At 47.0% G+C, this 19,825-nt stretch overlaps 1 protein-coding gene across 1 annotated transcript; it reads right to left on the bottom strand.

Moving 5' to 3' along the window:
- Positions 1–542: 542 nt before the first annotated feature.
- LOC118515270 lies at positions 543–10,213 on the bottom strand. Its single transcript, XM_036061966.1, has 2 exons — positions 6,115–10,213; positions 543–649 (listed from the first exon to the last, which is right to left on the bottom strand). Exons 1-2 carry the CDS (start codon positions 10,211–10,213, stop codon positions 543–545), a joined length of 4,206 nt encoding a protein of 1,401 aa, XP_035917859.1.
- Positions 10,214–19,825: the final 9,612 nt, after the last annotated feature.

Here is a 19,825-nt window from a genome sequence, read left to right as displayed (position 1 = left end):
AACCGCACAGGATTGCGATGGCTACATTTCGAATATGTGGCAATACATGTCCCGTTGTTTGAGGGGCGAAGAAATTTTAGATTAAGTTATGTATAAATATATATAAGATGAGAAAGTAAGATTTTAGTTTTAATGTGTAACATATTGTAATGACGATTCTTAAAAAGATGAAATGTAAATAATGCTGCTGGACGAATTAAAATAACATTTCCGTTGGTTTCAATCACTATCTCATCCGAACATCTCAATCCAATCTCATCCTTTTATTTCCCTCGCTATGGTTGTGGACGAAACTCGAACACCGTGTTGTTCGAACACTTTCTCTGCGAGTGCTTTAAGCGTCACCGTGCAGTTCTCGTCGATCCAGTTCCGAACATCATTTACGGCTTGCTGCGACAATAGTTTAGATCTGTTGCCACCACGCTTCTTTGCCTCGATTTGCCATTGGGTTTGGTATTTTTTGATGATGCCATGGACAGTCGGTTTTTTCAAATTAAACATTTCGCTATTCGTAGCTGCTGTGGCTCGGTTTTCATACGCCGTTACCACGCGCTCTCTATCTTCGTTGCTAGTAGTTTTTCGGCGGCGAGGTGCTTGCATGCGCTGCTTGCATTTTCCTCTTGTACAGAGCTTTGGCTGGAATTCATATCTGCAAGCAAAAAGTAAAAAGAACGATGTGTGTCTCAGTTGATTCGCTTCAGCACATACCGCTATTGAAACTCACTGTATTCTTTCACGGTGCGATAATAAAACAAATTTACCGACAAGAAAAATGTTGCACGAGCGCACTTCAACAAGCAAGAGCTCCTGTCGTAGCCAAACACCTAGAAAACACCCAAATTCAATGAGAATTCTAGTTGTAGCACTTTTTAATTGTGCTGAAATTCGTACCTTTAAAAGGATGATTGCCAAAACCGAAAACAACAAAGGAATGTATAATTAGACCGCAAATGATGCTATGATTGTTATTCGCTTGGTAAAACTGTGAACGCTTCGGTTGCTGGACCAATAATATACGAGATATTTTCATTATTTTATTTATTTATTTATTTATTAATTATCACGGCTAGGAGCCGTATTGTCAGCACCGCATGTGCTGACGAAATACAAACATCAAAAACACACAATTCACAAAGAAATTACCAAGGCATTTCCTCCCTGGTATTTAGCCTTATCTCGGGCATGCTCGGTTGTAGGTGTGTGCCGATTGCAGTGTGGGAATCCAGGTCTATTGTAGAATTTGTAGCAATGATTAGGTCCGGGACTATTGCTGGCGGTATTGTGTTGATGGTAGTGTGGTGTGTAAACGGATCATCCTTCCGTGTATCGGATCTGGATAGTGAAACAAAACTAAACAAAAAAAAAAACAACGTTTTGGACAGCACAAACATTTGCCTCTGTGTAGTGTTTCTCAAACTGCCCAGCAGTGATAGCCCAAGCTCGACCAAGCCAGCACCGAATTCAAAAGCTATCGGCGAGTTCCATCCCGTAACAGCAGGGTCTCTGCTAATTACGGGGTTGAACCCGTCGACCACCTCCGAACCCAACGCCAGCAAGGCCGAACTCGCTCCATGAAGGCTAGGCAGAGATGAAGAACACTATTGCAGAAAAGTCTGCCTCCCTTCTAACGATAGTGTCGACTTTGGTCCCGGATACTGTTGCACCGTCAACGGACCACCCGTGGCACTACAAAGAACAATTAAGACACGGACAACATAACGAATAACAAAAAAGGAATGTAGGGGTCTTAGGATTGAAAGGATAATGGGGATGCGGAATCAAAGGATAAAACCGTTGTCTCTGGCGAATCGGAAGATGAGCCTCATGTAAGCGAGGTCCCTAGTCGCCAAAATTTCTCTAATTTCTGTACCCGGTTGTCTGCCGATGCTCTCGACTGTGCCCAACAAGGAGGGTCTTGCGGTTTCAAACTCCACGCGGGACCACAGAAGGTGATCCACATCGTGAAATCCGTCACCGCAGCCACACACCTTCGTCTGAGCCAGAGTTATACGCTTCAGATGAGCGTTCAACGCGAAATGATTCGACATAAGTCGAGACATCATGCGTATGAACGCCCGGTCTACAGAGAGCCCACCGAACCAAGGCCGCAGGGACACTTGCGGAGAGATCGAGAAAAGGAATCGCCCGAGATCATCCGCCTCCCACATGCTCTGCCAGCGAGACAGGAAAAGTTGCTGTGGTAGACGAAGAAACTCTCGGGCCGAGATTGGACGGTCGTAAAATGCGCCTTGTTGGACGCCTGTTTTGGCCAGTGAGTCTGCCTTCTCGTTGCCGGGAATTCCACAATGAGAAGGTACCCAAATTAGCGAAATCCTGAACGCCTTGTCGAACATGGAGCCAAGCAATTCTATGATTTTAATGACCAGGAAATCCTGACTCTTAACAGCCTTCGGGGATCGTAGTGCTTCGATAGCGCTTAGGCTATCTGTGAAGACGAAGTACTGATCCGAAGGTCTCGCTGCTATAATCAATAGTGCGTACAAGATTGCGGCTAGTTCTGCGGTGTAGACACTACACGGCTCCCGCAATTTGAAAAATGCTTCGGCGGACTCACTAAAAACGCCGAAGCCGGTGCCTTCATTAGAGGATGATCCATCAGTATAATACTGGCTACTTTGGTCTAAATGGCCATACTTATCCCTGAAAATGCTCGGAACTACCATCGGGCGAAGATCATTCGGTATGGTATTAATTTCCTCGTGCAACGAGGAATCTGTTGTTAAAAGGGAACTGTAGGTCTCAGGAAGGGCAGCACGGTTTAATGCCTGTGGAGCGCTAAGATGCACTTGTAGGGCAACAAAATCTTCGTAGATTTTCAAGATCTTGCTCTTAGAACCTGTCTCTAGAAGTGCTTTAAAATTTTCTTCGATCAAGGGATTTGATACTGAAGAACGGACTAGACGGCGAAGCGACAGCATTTCAAAACGAAGTTTTAGCGGCATCACTCCGGTCATCACTTCTAGGGACATGTTGTGTGTTTCATGCTCCCTAGTGGGAATCTAAGACAACGATACTGTAGAGAATTTACTGGATGTGATATCGTGATTGTAGAGCGATAGATGTAACACGTCTGGTTTCTTTGCGAGTGTGAATTCAATTGTCCTTTATTCTTATGCATTAATTAGAGTTCATTTACAAATTCATCATAATTCATTTCTACCCTATAAACATTTTCGTAATTCGAACAGATACTGTAGCCTCTCTAGTTTGAGGATATGCGTGTTGGATGCCCAATGGAAACATATGCTGCTATATTCCAACACGGATAATACCGTTGTCTTATACAGTCGCAGGACGTCTGATGGATGTGCGCCCCACCAGAATCCTGTGACTGTCCTTAGAAAGCTGATTCTTTTACTGCATTTTTGCACCAGATGGGTGATGTGTGTACTCCAGTTTAGCCTTGAGTTGAACCAAACACCAAGGTATCGAAAATTGTCGGTAGTTGATATATTTTCACCGTACAAAAAGACATAAATTTTCGGGTCAAATAGTCTTTTCTCCCTGTTTTTTGTCGTGTCGCTGAAAGGAGAAAAGACTACCATCTCAGTTTTCGTTGCAGAAAACTTGATACCAAGGTTTTCAGACCACTCGGCAAGATTGTCCAAAGTGGTTTGTAAAGCCAGTTGTATTTCGGCGGCGTCCCTGCTTGCAAAAGATATGACGCCGTCGTCTGCCAATTGTCTAATGCTGCAGTTCGGAGCTAGACAAGAATCTATTTCACTGACATAGAAGTTATATAGCAGGGGGCTCAAGCAGGACCCTTGTGCTAGTCCATGGAAACTGGTCCGCTTTAGCTGAACATGACCATTGTTGAAATACATAGCTTTCTCCGACAAAAGGTTGAACAGAAAGTTATTCAACTTTGGACCCAGCCCCACATTTTCTAGTTTTTGACTCAGCTTGTATGGTGATACTGAGTCAAATGCCCCCTGTATATCCAGGAAAATAGATCCCATGTTCTGCTTGCGCGCACGAGCAAGCTCTATTTCTGTTACCAGAAGGGCTAAGCAGTCATTAGTACCCCTGGCTTTACGAAAACCAAACTGGGTATTTGAGAGAAGGTTGTTTGATTCCAACCATTCTTCTAACCGGAAAAGAATCATCCTTTCAAGGAGTTTCCTCAGACACGACAGTAACGATATTGGCCGATAAGAGTCGTATCTTGATGGCGGTTTGCTAGGCTTCAAGATAGTGACAACTTTCACTTCTCTCCACTCTTGCGGAACGCTGTTGACCTCCAACATATTGTTGAAAATACTTAACAGACGCTTCCTCCCTATGTCGGGCAGTGTAGGGTACGGCCTACTCCGGGAGGGGGAAGGAAAAGGATAGACAGTACGGCCTTTGGTGGTGGTGGACCGGTACCGGGAGAGAATCAGCAGCGACCGTTGGACACTGCCGAACAGATCCACTGCTGGGGAAGGAATGGCACGAGTTGATGGTGAAACCAAGCAGGCCTCGTGCCAAGGGGGGAAAGGAATGGTGAGAACCGTTGGACAATGCCGAACTGGTCACACACCAGGAGTGGAAGGGAATGATGAAGACCGTTGGACAATGCCGAACAGGTCAACACCAGGAGTGGAAGGGAATGATGAAGACCGTTGGACAATGCCGAACAGGTCAACACCAGAAGGGAAGGAGAAGGAAGATGTAGCTCGAGCTCAAGGTGGGGTCGGAGAGCGCTAGAGAGTGTCCAATGTTGGTTGCCCGTCAAGGACCTTCAGAGGATTCTTTAGCTGGACTACCTTGGGATGCGAAATAAATTTCAATTCCTAAGCTCTTTGCCGTTTGTCTCAGTCTCCCGAATCGCATTTTATTTTCACATAGTCGCTCGAAGCAGCCGTGCTGTACTAGCGATGTTTAGTAAATTACATTCAGGTTCTTTATGGTTCCCTAATCGCACCATAGATGGCGCGACTCGTGTTTAAACAACCCCGGTGTAATGCGGGCGGTCTAACTTTAGGCGCGTTAAATCTCGAACATCCTGCCACCTTGAAATTGAGAAATTTCAATAATTTCCTACTGCCGTGGGTATAACGCATAGCTTTACGCGAGGCCTAACTACCTTAGTCTTGGTACTGGTTTGCAGTGTAAATACCCTAGCCTTTCCATCCTTTCCAGGATGGACCTCAACTACTCGTGCTAACAGCCAAGAAAGTGGTGGTACATTATCTTCCTTGATGATCACTAACGTACCTGGAACGATAGCCCTTTCATCATCCTTATACCATTTCGAACGCGGTTGGAGTTGCTGTAAGTACTCCTTATGCCATCGGTTCCAGAAGTGACGCATTAGTTGTTGAACATGTCGCCAATGTGTCAACCGATTTTCAAGAACGCCCGCTGTCTCGGCATCTGGAACATGTTGGAGGTGCGATCCAACCAGGAAATGTCCGGGTGTAAGGGCCGTCACGTCAGTGGGGTCATCGGTCAGCGGTGTTAATGGCCGAGAATTGAGGCATGACTCAATTTCGGTCAGCAGCGTCGCCATGTCTTCGAAGGAGAGAGACGTTTTGCCTACAACTCGTACTAGGTGGTGTTTCATCGAGCGCACAGCCGCCTCCCAAAGCCCACCGAAATGGGGAGCTCGCGGTGGAATGAAGTGCCACGTAATCCTCCTGTCCAAGGTCCATGTCCGGATGCTCCTTTGATGATGTGATGAATGCAACAGCTTGTAGACTTCATTTAGCTGGTTGCTTGCTCCCTTGAAGTTTGTTGCATTATCTGAATGCAACTCTGCTGGAAGTCCACGGCGTGCCACGAATCGACGTAACGCTGAGATGAATGCTTCCGTCGTCAAGTTGGAAACAAGTTCGATGTGAATTGCACGAGTGGCGAAACACACGAAGATGGCTACATATGCCTTTGTAGCAACTGCTCGCCGGTATGCGCCTTTCACAAAAACTGGACCGCAGTAATCAATCCCCGTGATTGAAAAAGGTCGGTTGGAAGTTACTCTCGTCGAAGGGAGATCTGCCATTAGTGTCTCTGATGAGATAGGACGGGCACGGAAACAGGTGAGGCACTGATGATAAGTCCTTCTCGCGTGGTTTCTGCCGCCCAAGATCCAATATCGTTGTCGGCTCGTACTCAGCATCAGCTGTGGTCCCGCATGTAGCAGCGTCTTGTGGAAATGATCCATCAGCAGATGGGCTAACGGATGTCCGTTGGGAACCACGATAGGATGTTTGGTGTCCTCTGATAGCAATGCGTTGCTAAGCCTGCCACCAACACGAATGATGCCGTCTGCTCCCAGCTGCGGATGCAGCCACTTCAGCTTCGATGACGAAGAAATTGATTCCTTCCGTTGTAGTGCTCTTATTTCTTGTGTGAAATAATCCCTCTGCGCTAATCGGCACATTACTTCCTCTGCTTCCTTCAGGTCTGCTGTCGTGATACCAGGGCCAGTATACGATCGACGTTTTGAACAACGGTTGAAGTATTGAACCCAATACGCCATCATTCTTCTGAGCTTCGAGAACGATGAGTATAACGTGAAGACGCGATGGTGCGGTTTCTCGACAACTGCACAGGCCACTGTAGAGGCGCGTCTTTCTGCGGCAGCGTCGTCGTCAAATGACGATATCGATGATTCCGGCCATTGCTCTTCCGGTTGATTTAGCCATGGTGGGCCCTGCCACCATAACGGATTGTTGAGGAGCTCCTTACTCAGGCAGCCGCGTGATGCAAGGTCCGCTGGGTTGTCTATTCCAGCAATGTGTCGCCAAGCACAACCAGTTGTAAGCTGTTGCACTTGCGAGACACGATTGGCGACGAACGGCTTCCAGCAGCTTGGTGATCCTCGTAGCCAATGCACCACGGTGGTTGAATCCGTCCAAAATGTAGCTGGAGATTGCAACTCGACAGCTGACTTCACACGATTATAAAGCAAGCTGGCTAATTGTGCTGCGCACAATTCCAGTCGGGCGATGGAGTGCTTGCTGCTTATTGGTGTCACTTTCGTCTTCGAGGCGAACAGTTGAATCGTGACGACTCCCTGTTCGTTGCAGCTCCTGATGTAACAGCATGCTCCATATCCCTTTTCTGACGCGTCGCAAAAGAAATGGAATTGGCTAGAGATGCTGTCAGGTCCAATTGCTACACGAGGAATGTGTAGCTCCTGTAGATGGATCAATTGGTTGTGGAAGTTGATCCATTGTCCTTGAAGGTGATGCGGTAGTTCGTCGTCCCATCCCCAGGGATGTTGCTGGTCCGTCTGAAGAGTCCAGATACGTTGGAGGAATTGCTTCGCCATGGCTTTCACTGGGTCAACAATTCCCAAAGGATCGTAGATCCTGGCGATGCAAGAAAGGACCTTCCGCTTCGTTATTGGCCCAATAACGTAGGGCGCGTTGATTTTGAAACTCATGTTGTCGGAAGATGAGTCCCAAACTAAACCAAGAGTTGCCAGAACTCCTTCGGCTCCCGATTCAGCAGATGGAGTGGCTGCTAACTGCTGTTGGTCCACATGCTGTAGCACGGATGGCTTGTTGGAAGCCCATTTTCGTAGCTCGAACCCCGTCTTCGCGTACAATTCTGCCGTTTGTACTTGTAGGGATTCAGCCTCTGCCGGCGAATCACTTCCAGACACGAAATCATCCACGTAGAAGTCACAGGATCGCGCAGCTGCAGCCGGATATTCCTTCCCATGATCTTCTACCGTTTGTTGTAATGATCGTACTGCCAGGAACGGTGCAGATGCTGTCCCATACGTCACGGTGTTGAGCTCATACTCCTCGATGGGCTCGTTTGGTGAATTCCGCCACAGGATGCGTTGCAGGGATCGATCGGTGGGATGTACCAAAACCTGCCGGTACATTTTAGCCACGTCTGCTGTGAGGGCAACAGCCCTTGTACGGAACCGCATCAAAATGGAGGTAGCATCCTGTTGAATGGTCGGCCCGACCATTAACGTATCATTCAATGATACTCCCGTTGATGATTTGCTCGATGCGTCAAAGACGACACGGCACTTGGTAGTGGTGCTGTCGGCTTTGAAGACCGGATGATGAGGTAGATAGAACGTCTCAGCGTCCATCGATGTAGCTGCCACCTTGCTCATATGACCTAAGCGAAGGTACTCGTTCATGAAATCAACATAGGCTTGTTGAGTTTCCGGTTCTCTTTGAAGTCGTCGTTCTATTGCTAAGAACCTTCTTAGTGCGCTGGTCTTTGAGTCCCCAAGTTTGCCGATCATTTCGGCTTTCCGGGGAAGTCGAACCACGTATCGACCGTTGATGTCTGTGGTAGTTGTCGCTGTATAATGCTCCTCACACGCACGTTCTTCGTTGCTCCAGCTTGGTGTGCCGCTCACCTCTTCTAGTTCGAAGAATCTCTTCATCAAAGAGTCCAGCTCGTTGGTGTGCGTGACGACTGCACACATTGAAGATGACAATGGTTCCTCGATGATGGTGTTTCCGCTGACAACCCAACCAAATTCGGTTTCTTGGAGCGTTGGCATGTTGTCACCCAACGATAGCCGTCCGGTCCTCAGGATCTCGTAGAAGAGTGATGCTCCCAGTATCAGGTCGATAGGCGCTGGGTTGTTGAACGACGGGTCAGCCAGAACACATGCTTCAGGAATACTCCAGTGGCTGATGTTGATGTACTGTCGTGGCATTTCCACCGTCAGTTTGGGAAGCACTAACATTTCCACCGTTGCATTGTAACTGGAGCATCGGGAATGAATGGTAGTAGTCACGGTGTGTCGCACGTTCGATCCTGCGCTGCCACCAATCCCTGACAAGGGAATGTTTACCAATTTGCGTGGTAAACATAGGAATTGGGCTAGCCTGCCAGTGATGAAGCTGGATTGTGCTCCGCTGTCCAGAAGAACACGTGCCGGATGGGTGACTCCTGCGCTGTCGGTGATGTTGAGCATTGCCGTCGAAAGCAACACAGTGGATGACACAACTGTGGTTAATGTTGTCGTAGCGGTTGTAGATTGTCTTCCAGTAACAGGTGATGGACCAGGTGTTACACGTGAGTTCTCCACATGAATCAACGTGTGATGCCTGCCCTTGCAGTGACGACACGACCATGGTGAGGGACATTTAGAAACTGCATGTCCGGTACCAAAACAGTTGAAGCAGCGGTTCAATGTTTTCAGCTTCTCGATCTTATCCGTAGTCGTCAGTATTAAAAATGTGGGGCACTTGTGTAATGGATGTTGCTGCTTACACAAAGCGCAACAGAGCTGCGGAGGGTTCGGAGTCGATGACACAAATGCCTTGGTGCTCGCTGGTTTTCCCGACGGTTGTCGTTGTTGAGGCTCCTTCGTTGCACAGCTTTCCAACACTTCCGTCTGCCGAGTGATGAACTCAAGAGTTTTGTACAGCTCAGGAAACTCTCCATGCTTTAACGAGCGTTCCCACAACTTCCGAGTTTCCGCATCTAGGCACGATGACAGAATGTGGGTGATGATGAGGTTGCTGGTTCCGTCGATGGGCTTCTCCATGAAGATGAGACCGTCAACATGCGCCTTACAAGTCTCGGCAAGGTGACGAAGATCCTTTGCAGACTCTCGGGGTAGCGCCTTGAGGTGTAACAACCCGGCGATGTGTTTGTCGACGATCAACCGGGGGTTCTCGAACCGCTGGACTAAGATCTCCCATACACTCTCGAAGTTGTTGCTGTTCATCATTGAGGCGTTGATTATGCCGGCAGCCTTTCCTGTCAACGCCTTGTTCAAATGATGAAGTTTCACAGCATCAGACTCATTGGCTCGGCTCATGATGTCCTGGAACATAGCCTTGAACTTTGGCCACTGTTCGTAGCTACCGTCGAACGTAGGCATCGGGATGTGGAGACGGTGTTGCGGCATTACGAGTTGTGCTGCCACCGGCGGAGGCTTGACGTCCATGCTCTGAAGAGATGCCGCTTTCACCAAATATTCGGCCTGGAACACTTCGTCCTCAGCGATGTCCTTGTCCAAATCATACGGTAGCTGCTCGATGAGTTGATTCAGCAGTGTATGTTGTTCAGCCTTCAGCTCTTCCAGCATTTTGGATTGCACTTGTGCAAGTGTTGGATCGGTCTGCATGTTGATCAGCCTTTTATGCACGACCTTCAACTTGATGCGCAACACTTGCACTTGCATGGACACTTCTGGTTGCTGCATTACTGCAGTTTCTGCTCCAGATAACTCCACGGTGTCCATGTCCTTTGTCGACGCACGTGTCACTGGCATGACGTTTCACTGCACTAGCACTGATGACGAAAATACACACTGATGCACAAACACCGATGACGAATTCGGAAACTGCTTGCAGTGCGGCTCCACCTGGTGGGCTGACGGTTGTAACCCCTCGCTGGATGAGCGCCGCTGTGGAACTAATTCGTCAGATAGTTCATTCGATGACAATGGTGGTGCTGGATGAAGATGGCGACAGCTGGAGGGTTGGCGATGTAACTTCCCTCGCTCTCTGCGCACCGATGTGGACCCAATCTGTCCGATTGGTCCGTCGTTGAAGATGGTGACGCCTGGAGGGTTGGCGTTTGTAGCTCCCTCGCTGGACGAGCACCGTTGTGGAACTGATCCCTCGGATCGTTCCCTCGATGAAGATGGTGACGCCTGGAGGGTTGGCGTGTGTAGCTTCCCTCGCTCGACGAGCACCGATCTGCGCACAACTTGCAGTTGGTGCTGGATGAAGATGGCGGCAGCTGGAGGGTTGGCGTTGGAGCTTCCCTCGCTCTCTGCGCACCGCTGTAGAGCGAATCCGTCCGATTGCTCTCTCGATGACGATGGTGACGCCTGGAGGGTTGGCGTTTGTAGCTCCCTCGCTGGACGAAGCACCGATCTGCTCACAAGATGGCGGCAACTGGAGGACTGGCGTTGGAGCTTTCCTCGCTCGCTGCTCACCGATGTGGACCCAATCCGTCCGATTGGTCCGTGTAGACCGGCTGCTCACTGCACACTGAACACCGCGTTTACTGTGATCAACGCTCGATCGCGGACTGAGACGCGGCGATTCGCGAACTGGCACTCGCGTTCATCCGGTTCGAAGGACCAAAATGTAGGGTACGGCCTACTCCGGGAGGGGGAAGGAAAAGGATAGACAGTACGGCCTTTGGTGGTGGTGGACCGGTACCGGGAGAGAATCAGCAGCGACCGTTGGACACTGCCGAACAGATCCACTGCTGGGGAAGGAATGGCACGAGTTGATGGTGAAACCAAGCAGGCCTCGTGCCAAGGGGGGAAAGGAATGGTGAGAACCGTTGGACAATGCCGAACTGGTCACACACCAGGAGTGGAAGGGAATGATGAAGACCGTTGGACAATGCCGAACAGGTCAACACCAGGAGTGGAAGGGAATGATGAAGACCGTTGGACAATGCCGAACAGGTCAACACCAGAAGGGAAGGAGAAGGAAGATGTAGCTCGAGCTCAAGGTGGGGTCGGAGAGCGCTAGAGAGTGTCCAATGTTGGTTGCCCGTCAAGGACCTTCAGAGGATTCTTTAGCTGGACTACCTTGGGATGCGAAATAAATTTCAATTCCTAAGCTCTTTGCCGTTTGTCTCAGTCTCCCGAATCGCATTTTATTTTCACATAGTCGCTCGAAGCAGCCGTGCTGTACTAGCGATGTTTAGTAAATTACATTCAGGTTCTTTATGGTTCCCTAATCGCACCATAGATGGCGCGACTCGTGTTTAAACAACCCCGGTGTAATGCGGGCGGTCTAACTTTAGGCGCGTTAAATCTCGAACAGGCAGATTTTGAAGCAATTTGCTACCAATCTGATCCAGACCTGGGGAGGAATTTTTGCTTGATAGGAGAGCAAGTGACAGCTCTACCATTGTGAACGGTGAATCCATCCTAGGGTGACTACCAGGCGCATGTTGTGTAAAGCTTTGCGCAGGAACGAAATCGGGACAAAGCTTGTGGGCAAATTCATACAGCCACTCGCCAGAAAAGCTTTCGCTCTCATTGATGTTGTTGCTGTTTCGCATCCTTCTAGCCATTCTCCAAAGCGAATTCAGTGAAGTGGCGGGGTCTAGATTATTGACGTATCTACGCCAATAACCCTTTTTCTTCGCCTTCAACAGGTTTTTGCACGTTCTCTCCAGTCCTTTATATTTTTCATATAAGGACCTCGAGCCCGTGTCCCGGAAGGCTTTAAATGCCTCACGCTTCTTGGTGAAAGCCGCTTGGCAATCCTTGTCCCACCAAGGAGTGGGAGGTTTTTTAAATGTCCTTGCTTGGTGGGAGCGCCTTGTTTGGGCCTCAAGGGCGCACTTGTTTATCAATGAAACAAGTTTTTCGTACTCCTTGACAGGAGACAAATCTGCCAAGTCAAGAGAAAGCGAAGCGGCTATTAATTCGCCGTATCTCGTCCAGTCGATGTTCCTCGTTAAGTCACATTTAACGGGGATTCCATCTACTGGGCATCCTCCCTTGATGTAGGAAATTTCTATCGGCAAGTGGTCACTGCCGATAGGGTTCTGGATCACCTTCCAACTAAAATCCAGGGCCATTGCTGATGGACATAGAGACAGGTCCAGTTCCCTCGCCCTACTTTGAGGTGTCTGCATCCTAGTTGCCTCTCCTGAGTTGAGAATCGAAAACCCAAATCTGTCGCAGAAATCTCGGATGATAGGAGTGCGAATTTCATCCTTTTCGCACCCCCAGTCGATTCCATGGGAGTTAAAGTCTCCCAGGATCAAAAGCGGTCCAGGCAAGACCACTGCTAAATTTCCAAGATCCTCTTTGAACTTTTCAATTTTTTCCTTTTCATTATTGGCTATCGGGGGGATATAGATGGATGCAATTGTCACGTGAAGAACGCCCAGTTTTGCCTTAACTGCGACAGTTTCTATCATTTCTTGTCTAGGGGTAGGTATTCTGGTGAAAGTGTGACCCTTTCGAACACCAATCAGTACCCCCCCACCCCTAGTAACGCGATCTTCACGGATTATATTATATCCCGGGAAGGTTAATTTAATTTCATCCGATAGCCAAGTTTCACAGAGGGCAAACACATCGCAGTTGTGTTCGCCCACTAATGCTTTAAAGGAGTTTAGCTTGCCAAGCAAACTCCTACAGTTCCACTGTATGGTAGTAGCCGTAGGAGCCATTAATCATCCAAACGGACCATCATACTTAAGCATGGCCATTGAGCCAGCCACTGTTTGATCATCCCCTTCAGGAAAGGAAGGGCCCAAGTAGCGATCATGTGCAGATGCTGCGGGAGGTTGAGGGTCAAAAGAAGGGACTCAAGGATCTCGGACAGGGACGGGGTGGGAATTCTCGGGAAGCTCATGGGCTCCGATCGGAAAAGCCAGGCTTTCCAACGGAGCTTCGGTCCGAGAAGATCGCTTCTTCTTGGGCTGCTTCCTGGCAATTTGGGGATCGGGAGTTTTGGGATCAGCGTCACGTTTTGGACCGGGGGGAGAAGCTTTAGCGTGGCGCTGTGTTGCCAAAGGTCTATGTTTTGTTTTTAGAACCTTCCGCTGTACCTTTTTATAAGGCACTCTCGTGGTCATTACCGATCTCAGTGGCACCTGTTCAGGTGCAGTCGGACTAGGTTCGCCATTTGCAGTTGTACCCAAAACTGCAAAAGGGTTCGTTGCGTTTGCTCCCTTTAGAGCATCGCTGTAAGAGCCGCGTGCCCGCTCGGCTACAGTTTTTGTCTGCTCCTTCTGGAGTTTCCGATACACAGGGCACAAGGCTACATCATGCCACTCCTCCCGACAATGCGAGCATTTTTGGGATGGGGCTTTGCACTCCTCGGTAGTATGCGCCCCTCTGCATTTACCGCAACATGTTTTGTGAGTACAAAACGGTTCAGCGTGTCCAATCCGGCTGCACTTAGAACAGGTGGCCACCCTTGGTACGTATGGCCGGTCGATGGGTATCCGGAGACCCTCAAGAATGAGGGCCTGCGGAAGTACCGTTCCCTCAAACGTAATCCGGATTGAGGAGGTTGGGACATACTTTTTCTCGTCCTTCGACGAGGCGTCTAACTTGAAAAGCTTTTTGGCTTCAAGCACTTTTACTTTTGGGGTGTTTGGTGCTAGAAAAGCTCCCACCCCAAAGTTCAAAATTTCCTCCTCTGGGTAATCGAAATCCTCGATTACGCCGGACACTTCAACCAGACTACCGGGGATATAAACCCGGTAGTGCTCCGCAAAATCTGGATCAGCCGCACTGACGTTGGCTTGTGCCCGGTCCTTTGCGGTGACCCTGAACTTATTCGGGCGCATCCGAAAAACATCGGCAACACCCGGGTACTTTCTGAATAGAGCAGCCGCGATCGACCTAACATCGAGCTGCTTCGTTCGTGGCATGAAATAAACATGCGGTTTACCCTCCCACGATGACGGGTAAGCTCGTTTGCTTTTATCTGCGGAGCACCGCTAATAATTGGGGCACTACTCGTGGCCTTCGAGGTCGAAGGACCTTCGTCAAAGGCCACTTTTTTTGTGGCCGGAGCGGCCCTAGGGCGACCTGGTTTGCGCTTAACATGCGGCTCTATCTCCCTTTCCGAGTCCGATAAATCAGTCCCCATGACGGGACCGGAGACAACAGTGGGAGTGAGGGAAGACAACACTTACCGAACACACGATACACAAGGCTCGCGCGCACAGGTACACACACACACACTCACACTAGACTGTTTACGATCGAAGCGACGATGCAGCGTAGATACGCTTGCTTATCGCAACGATCAACAGATACACACACTCACAACACTAAAAACACACGTTGATCGGGGCTAGGCGCCACTCGATCTATAAACGCTAACTCCGAGCGAATGCCGGAGAAAGGCGGAGACACTGATTAGTGCGATACGGGTAATCACGTTGATTCCGCAATCGCACACGAGAACAATGCCAACTATCTGCCGTACGCAATGATCTTTAGGACGCTTCGGAACGGGACACGTCTAATCGCTACGGAAGCTGGAGGCAGACTGTAGATATTTTCATTACCTGAACGGATTTTTTTTTTGGTGATCGCATCAATTTTGAGTTCGTGTATATTCGTCCATGTTTGAATTCCTCACATGGCTGTTTTTCAGATGTTTCACATAGTTTTGTTATTATGTTTTTAACCAACGCTGGAAATTATTAGAAACGCACGTCTGCTCTGCTTTACATCAGACTCAAGAGAGAGCATTTATTTACATGAATATACATAATGTCCAGGTTGTACAAGTATCAACCATTTGATGTTTGTCGGTTACTTCCTAACTGTCAGTTCGATCCACCAACACTCCTCCTCGAACTAAGCTACTAACACTCAACCAGTCCAATTTCCTGACGCAATTTACTTAATCTAACACGCGCTAGAGGCTTTGTTAACAAATCCGCCAACATCATTTCCGTAGGACAATATGTTACGTTTATCATTTGTTTCTGTTGTAAATCGCGTACAAAGAAATAACGGGTTTCAATGTGTTTGCTTCTTCTCTCAATACGTTCGCTGTTTATCATTTTTATACAGCTCTGATTGTCTTCAAATACCTCAATCGGCTGTTCTATTACTGCTCCTATTTCTTCTAGCAAATGTCTTGTCCATATCAGCTCTTGACAACCCTCAGCTAGTGCCACAAACTCTGCTTCAGTCGAACTTAAAGCAACGCAGGTTTGTTTTCGAGAACTCCAAGCTACTACTCCACCACCAAATAGAATCAAAAAACCAGAGTTTGATTTTCTAGAGTTGGTGTCGCTAGCCCAGTCGGCGTCTACGTACATTTGTACTTGATCATTTGTCGAACCTAGCTGTAACTTGTAATCAATGGTCGCATTCAGATACCGTAAAACTCTTTTCGCCTCTATCCAATCTTGTTGACTGGGTTTACTTGACTTTTGTGCCAAAATCGATGTACTTATGGCGATATCTGGTCTAGTATGAACTGCAATGTAAAGCAGACCGCCAATGAGACTCAGATAGTTCTTATTGTCCGAGAAAGGCTCACAATCCTCCTCCTTCTGCTTTAAATAACCTAGCTCTATTGGTATCCGCGACGGTTTTGCATTTTCCAAGTTAAATCTCTTTACAAGTTTCCTGATGTACTCTGATTGTCCTAACTTGTACCCTTTTTTACCTTTTACAACTTCAATTCCGAGAAAATTATGTATATCACCTAAGTTAGTCATTTTGAAATTGCTTTGTAAATGCTTCAAAATCGCCTCAAATTCACTGCATGTTTGAGTCATAATGATTAAATCATCTACGTAAATTAGAACATTAGCAAAAATATTCCCTTGCTTTCGGGTGTAGAGACAAGTATCTGAGTTGCACTGATTGAAGCCTATTGCTTTGAAAGTTTCATCAACCTTTTGGTGCCATACTCGCGCTGATTGTTTTAACCCGTACAAACTCCTCCTCAATCGACATACCGTGTCTTCATTGCCTGTAACGTACCCTTCAGGTTGCTTCATATAGATAGTTTCGGTTAAATTCCCGTTGAGATACGCATTCTTTACATCTACGTGTTTAACTATCATGTTCTTCTGGCAAGCTATAGTTAAAAGCACTCTGAAAGTATGCTGTTTCATTACGGGTGAAAAAATTTCGTCGTAGTCTGTTCCGAACTTTTGTGTGAATCCCTGCGCAACGAGTCTAGCTTTAAAGCGAAATGAACTATTATCCTCATTTGCCTTGGTTTTAAAAACCCATTTGCAGCCAATGGCTTTAGAGCCTGATGGTAGTTTCACTAAATCCCAAGTATTATTTTCCAGAAGGGATTCATATTCCTCATTCATAGCCGCTCGCCATTTATCAGCATAATTACCATGTAAGGCTTCATTTACAGTACGTGGATCATGCATAATATCTCGACTTTCTGAATGATTCGCTACTAACCCGTGCAAATCTGGAAGATTTACCGGTTCTTCAACCACACCATCATCGTTATCAGACTGACGCTCTACTGTTTCTGGACCTGGTTTCTGGACTATGTAGTCGTTATAACGTCTCGGTAACGTATGTTTTCTTTCGCTTCGTCTTAATATTGGAGGGTTTGGATTTTCAATTACGGGATCGTATTCTAAGCTCACAAACGTGATGCGTTCTGGAACGCTACTTGTCTCTACTTCTTTATTATGACTTCCACTTTCATTAATGAAAATAACGTCACGACTTCTAATTACATCCTTCTTTTCTGGATCAAAAAGTCTGTACGCTTTTGTGGTTTCGTCATACCCTAACAGGATAACCTCCTTAGACTTCCTATCCCACTTCAATCTCTTTTGCTTTGGAATATGTGCCATCGCCTTTGACCCAAACACACGAATGTGATTAAGATTAGGCTTCCGACCATACCATGCTTCTTCCGGAGTCAAACTATGTCCTTTTGTGGGTGATCGATTGATAAGATACTTGGCCGTTAGAACGGCTTCTGCCCAAAATGGCTTAGATAAATTTGCATCGAATAGCATGCATCGCGCTTTTTCAACTATTGTTCTATTGAATCTTTCTGCAAGGCCATTTTGTTCTGGTGTATATTCTGTAGACGTTTGATGTTTAATCCCTAGCTCTCTCAATCGATTTTGGAACAAACGATTCACATACTCTTTCCCATTGTCGCTACGCAATATTTTTAATTTACGCCCGGTCTCTCTCTCTGATATGGTACGAAACTGTTCAAAAGCCTCTAACACTTCCGTTTCTGACTTTTGTCGTAAAAAATAGACTGAAACTCGTCTTGTTTTGTCGTCTATGAATGATATGAAATATCTTTTTCCTCCTAATGACGTTTCTTCCATTGGACCGCAAATATCTGAATGGACAATTTCTAAAATCTCCTCAGCACGACTACCTAACTTCGGGAAAGGCAAACGACATTGCTTCCCTTTTGCACATGTTACGCAATTTTCTGTTTCACCGCCATCAAAAGATATTCCAGAAGCTAATCCATCCTTTAACGTTTTTAAACTTTTCATATTGAGGTGTCCCATTCTTCTGTGCCACGTTACCGCGTCTACTGTTTTAGGTGTAACTGCCATTGAAAAATTACTTTTCTTTTGTTCTAATGGGAATAAGCCATTCGTAAGATCGTGACTGCCGGTTGCAATTATAACACCATTCGAATCAATCACTTTTACGCCTCTGTTAGAAAAATGAACCTCTTTGCCGCGTCGCACTATTTGACTAATCGATAATAAGTTGTTCGAAATTCCCCGAATGTACTTTACATTTTCTACCGTTGATTTTATAGAACTGCATTTCATCTTCAATCTAACAGTACCTTTCGAAATAACTTCCATGTCTTGCTTGTCCGCTGCTATTACAGTACCGCTTGACGCACATTCGTTTTCCAACAAATTTCGATTATTCGTAAAATGTTCAGACGCCCCGGAATCGAAATACCACGCATTATTGTCCACACGACTTATTGTTCCCATACTCAGCACGGCACTCAACGAAGAAGAATTCACCGCACAGTTTCGTGCAATATGGCCGAATTTGCCACATCGTCTACACTTCGGCCCCTTAGACAGCTTCGAAGTTCCGCCATTTTGTTGTCCCGGCGTCCACTTTTGCTTTGCCGCACCAAAAAACACAGCCTTCTCCGATGACGCGTTCGATGTGCCTTCCTGCAGCAACTTAGCTTTTATAATATCGCCAGTTATCGCTGTTCCGGAATTTTCTAGCGCCATTATCATCGGCTTGTATTCATCAGGTAACCCGGCCAGAAGCAACGTGCCAACCCACTCTTCAGTGATGTCGAAACCAATACCACGCAATTGATGTGCTGTACTCACTATGTCGTTCACAAAACTTTCCATAGACGCACACGTTGCCAACGTTGTGTTTATAAGTTTCCGCAGAAGTCCCACTCGACGTGTTAGGCCTGTATCCTCGAATGCCGCTTCCAGCTTCTTCCACACCTCACTTGCTGTTTGAGCATCTTTCACGTGAACGTAGTTGATCGGGTCTAAAAGCAAAATGATTTTCGCTCTTGCTTTCCGGCACTTCTCCTTGTTCACCTTTGTTACATCCACCGGCTTCACAGCTTCCCACAGCTCTTCCAGCTCGAGAAAGGTTTCCACAGCAAACTTCCAAGTAGGCCAATTTTCGCGACCAAGTAGTCTTTCGATGGACGGAAGATTATTCGATGAACTCGTAGCCATTTCGCCTTTTGGGATCGGGTCTGGGCCCATAACCTATTAGAAACGCACGTCTGCTCTGCTTTACATCAGACTCAAGAGAGAGCATTTATTTACATGAATATACATAATGTCCAGGTTGTACAAGTATCAACCATTTGACGTTTGTCGGTTACTTCCTAACTGTCAGTTCGATCCACCAACAGAAATCAATAAATTTATGCTTTATAATAATGATTAATCTTCACACCACTTTTGTGCGCAACAACTGTCCAATTACATAAAAAATGAAATTTAAACGATTTTTTTCAAATCTCGACTCCTCAACCTGGGTCATATAAACCTACATTTTCAAACCGCGCCGAATTCTGACATTCACTAAAGTGTGCACGCAAATCGCTATCCATTTTGGGCCATTCGCTAATTGTACATACGAATCACTATCGATGGCCGCAGATATCTTAAACGTTTGCGCGAACCGCTAAGATATGCTCGCCGTATGCTATCTATCGGAGAACCCTGTACGACACCTCCTCTCAACTCACTTTGAACTGGATGGTGACGGCGTTGTTTATCTTTCAACTTTGACAGGCTATTAATCGCGCTTTGTCTATTCATCTTCCATCTCTTTCCCTCTTCCAACCAACCGCATGCTTTGAAATCACCGCAGCTTCATACAACCTTCTCCTATTGTTTCATACCCCTCTTGCCAACAAGATAGCTGTCAATTGTTTCTTGGGTTGGC

Source organism: Anopheles stephensi, chromosome X, assembly GCF_013141755.1.
Source record: "Anopheles stephensi strain Indian chromosome X, UCI_ANSTEP_V1.0, whole genome shotgun sequence".
Classification (NCBI taxonomy): Eukaryota; Metazoa; Arthropoda; class Insecta; order Diptera; family Culicidae; genus Anopheles; species Anopheles stephensi.
This window is presented reverse-complemented; position numbering and strand designations above follow the sequence as displayed.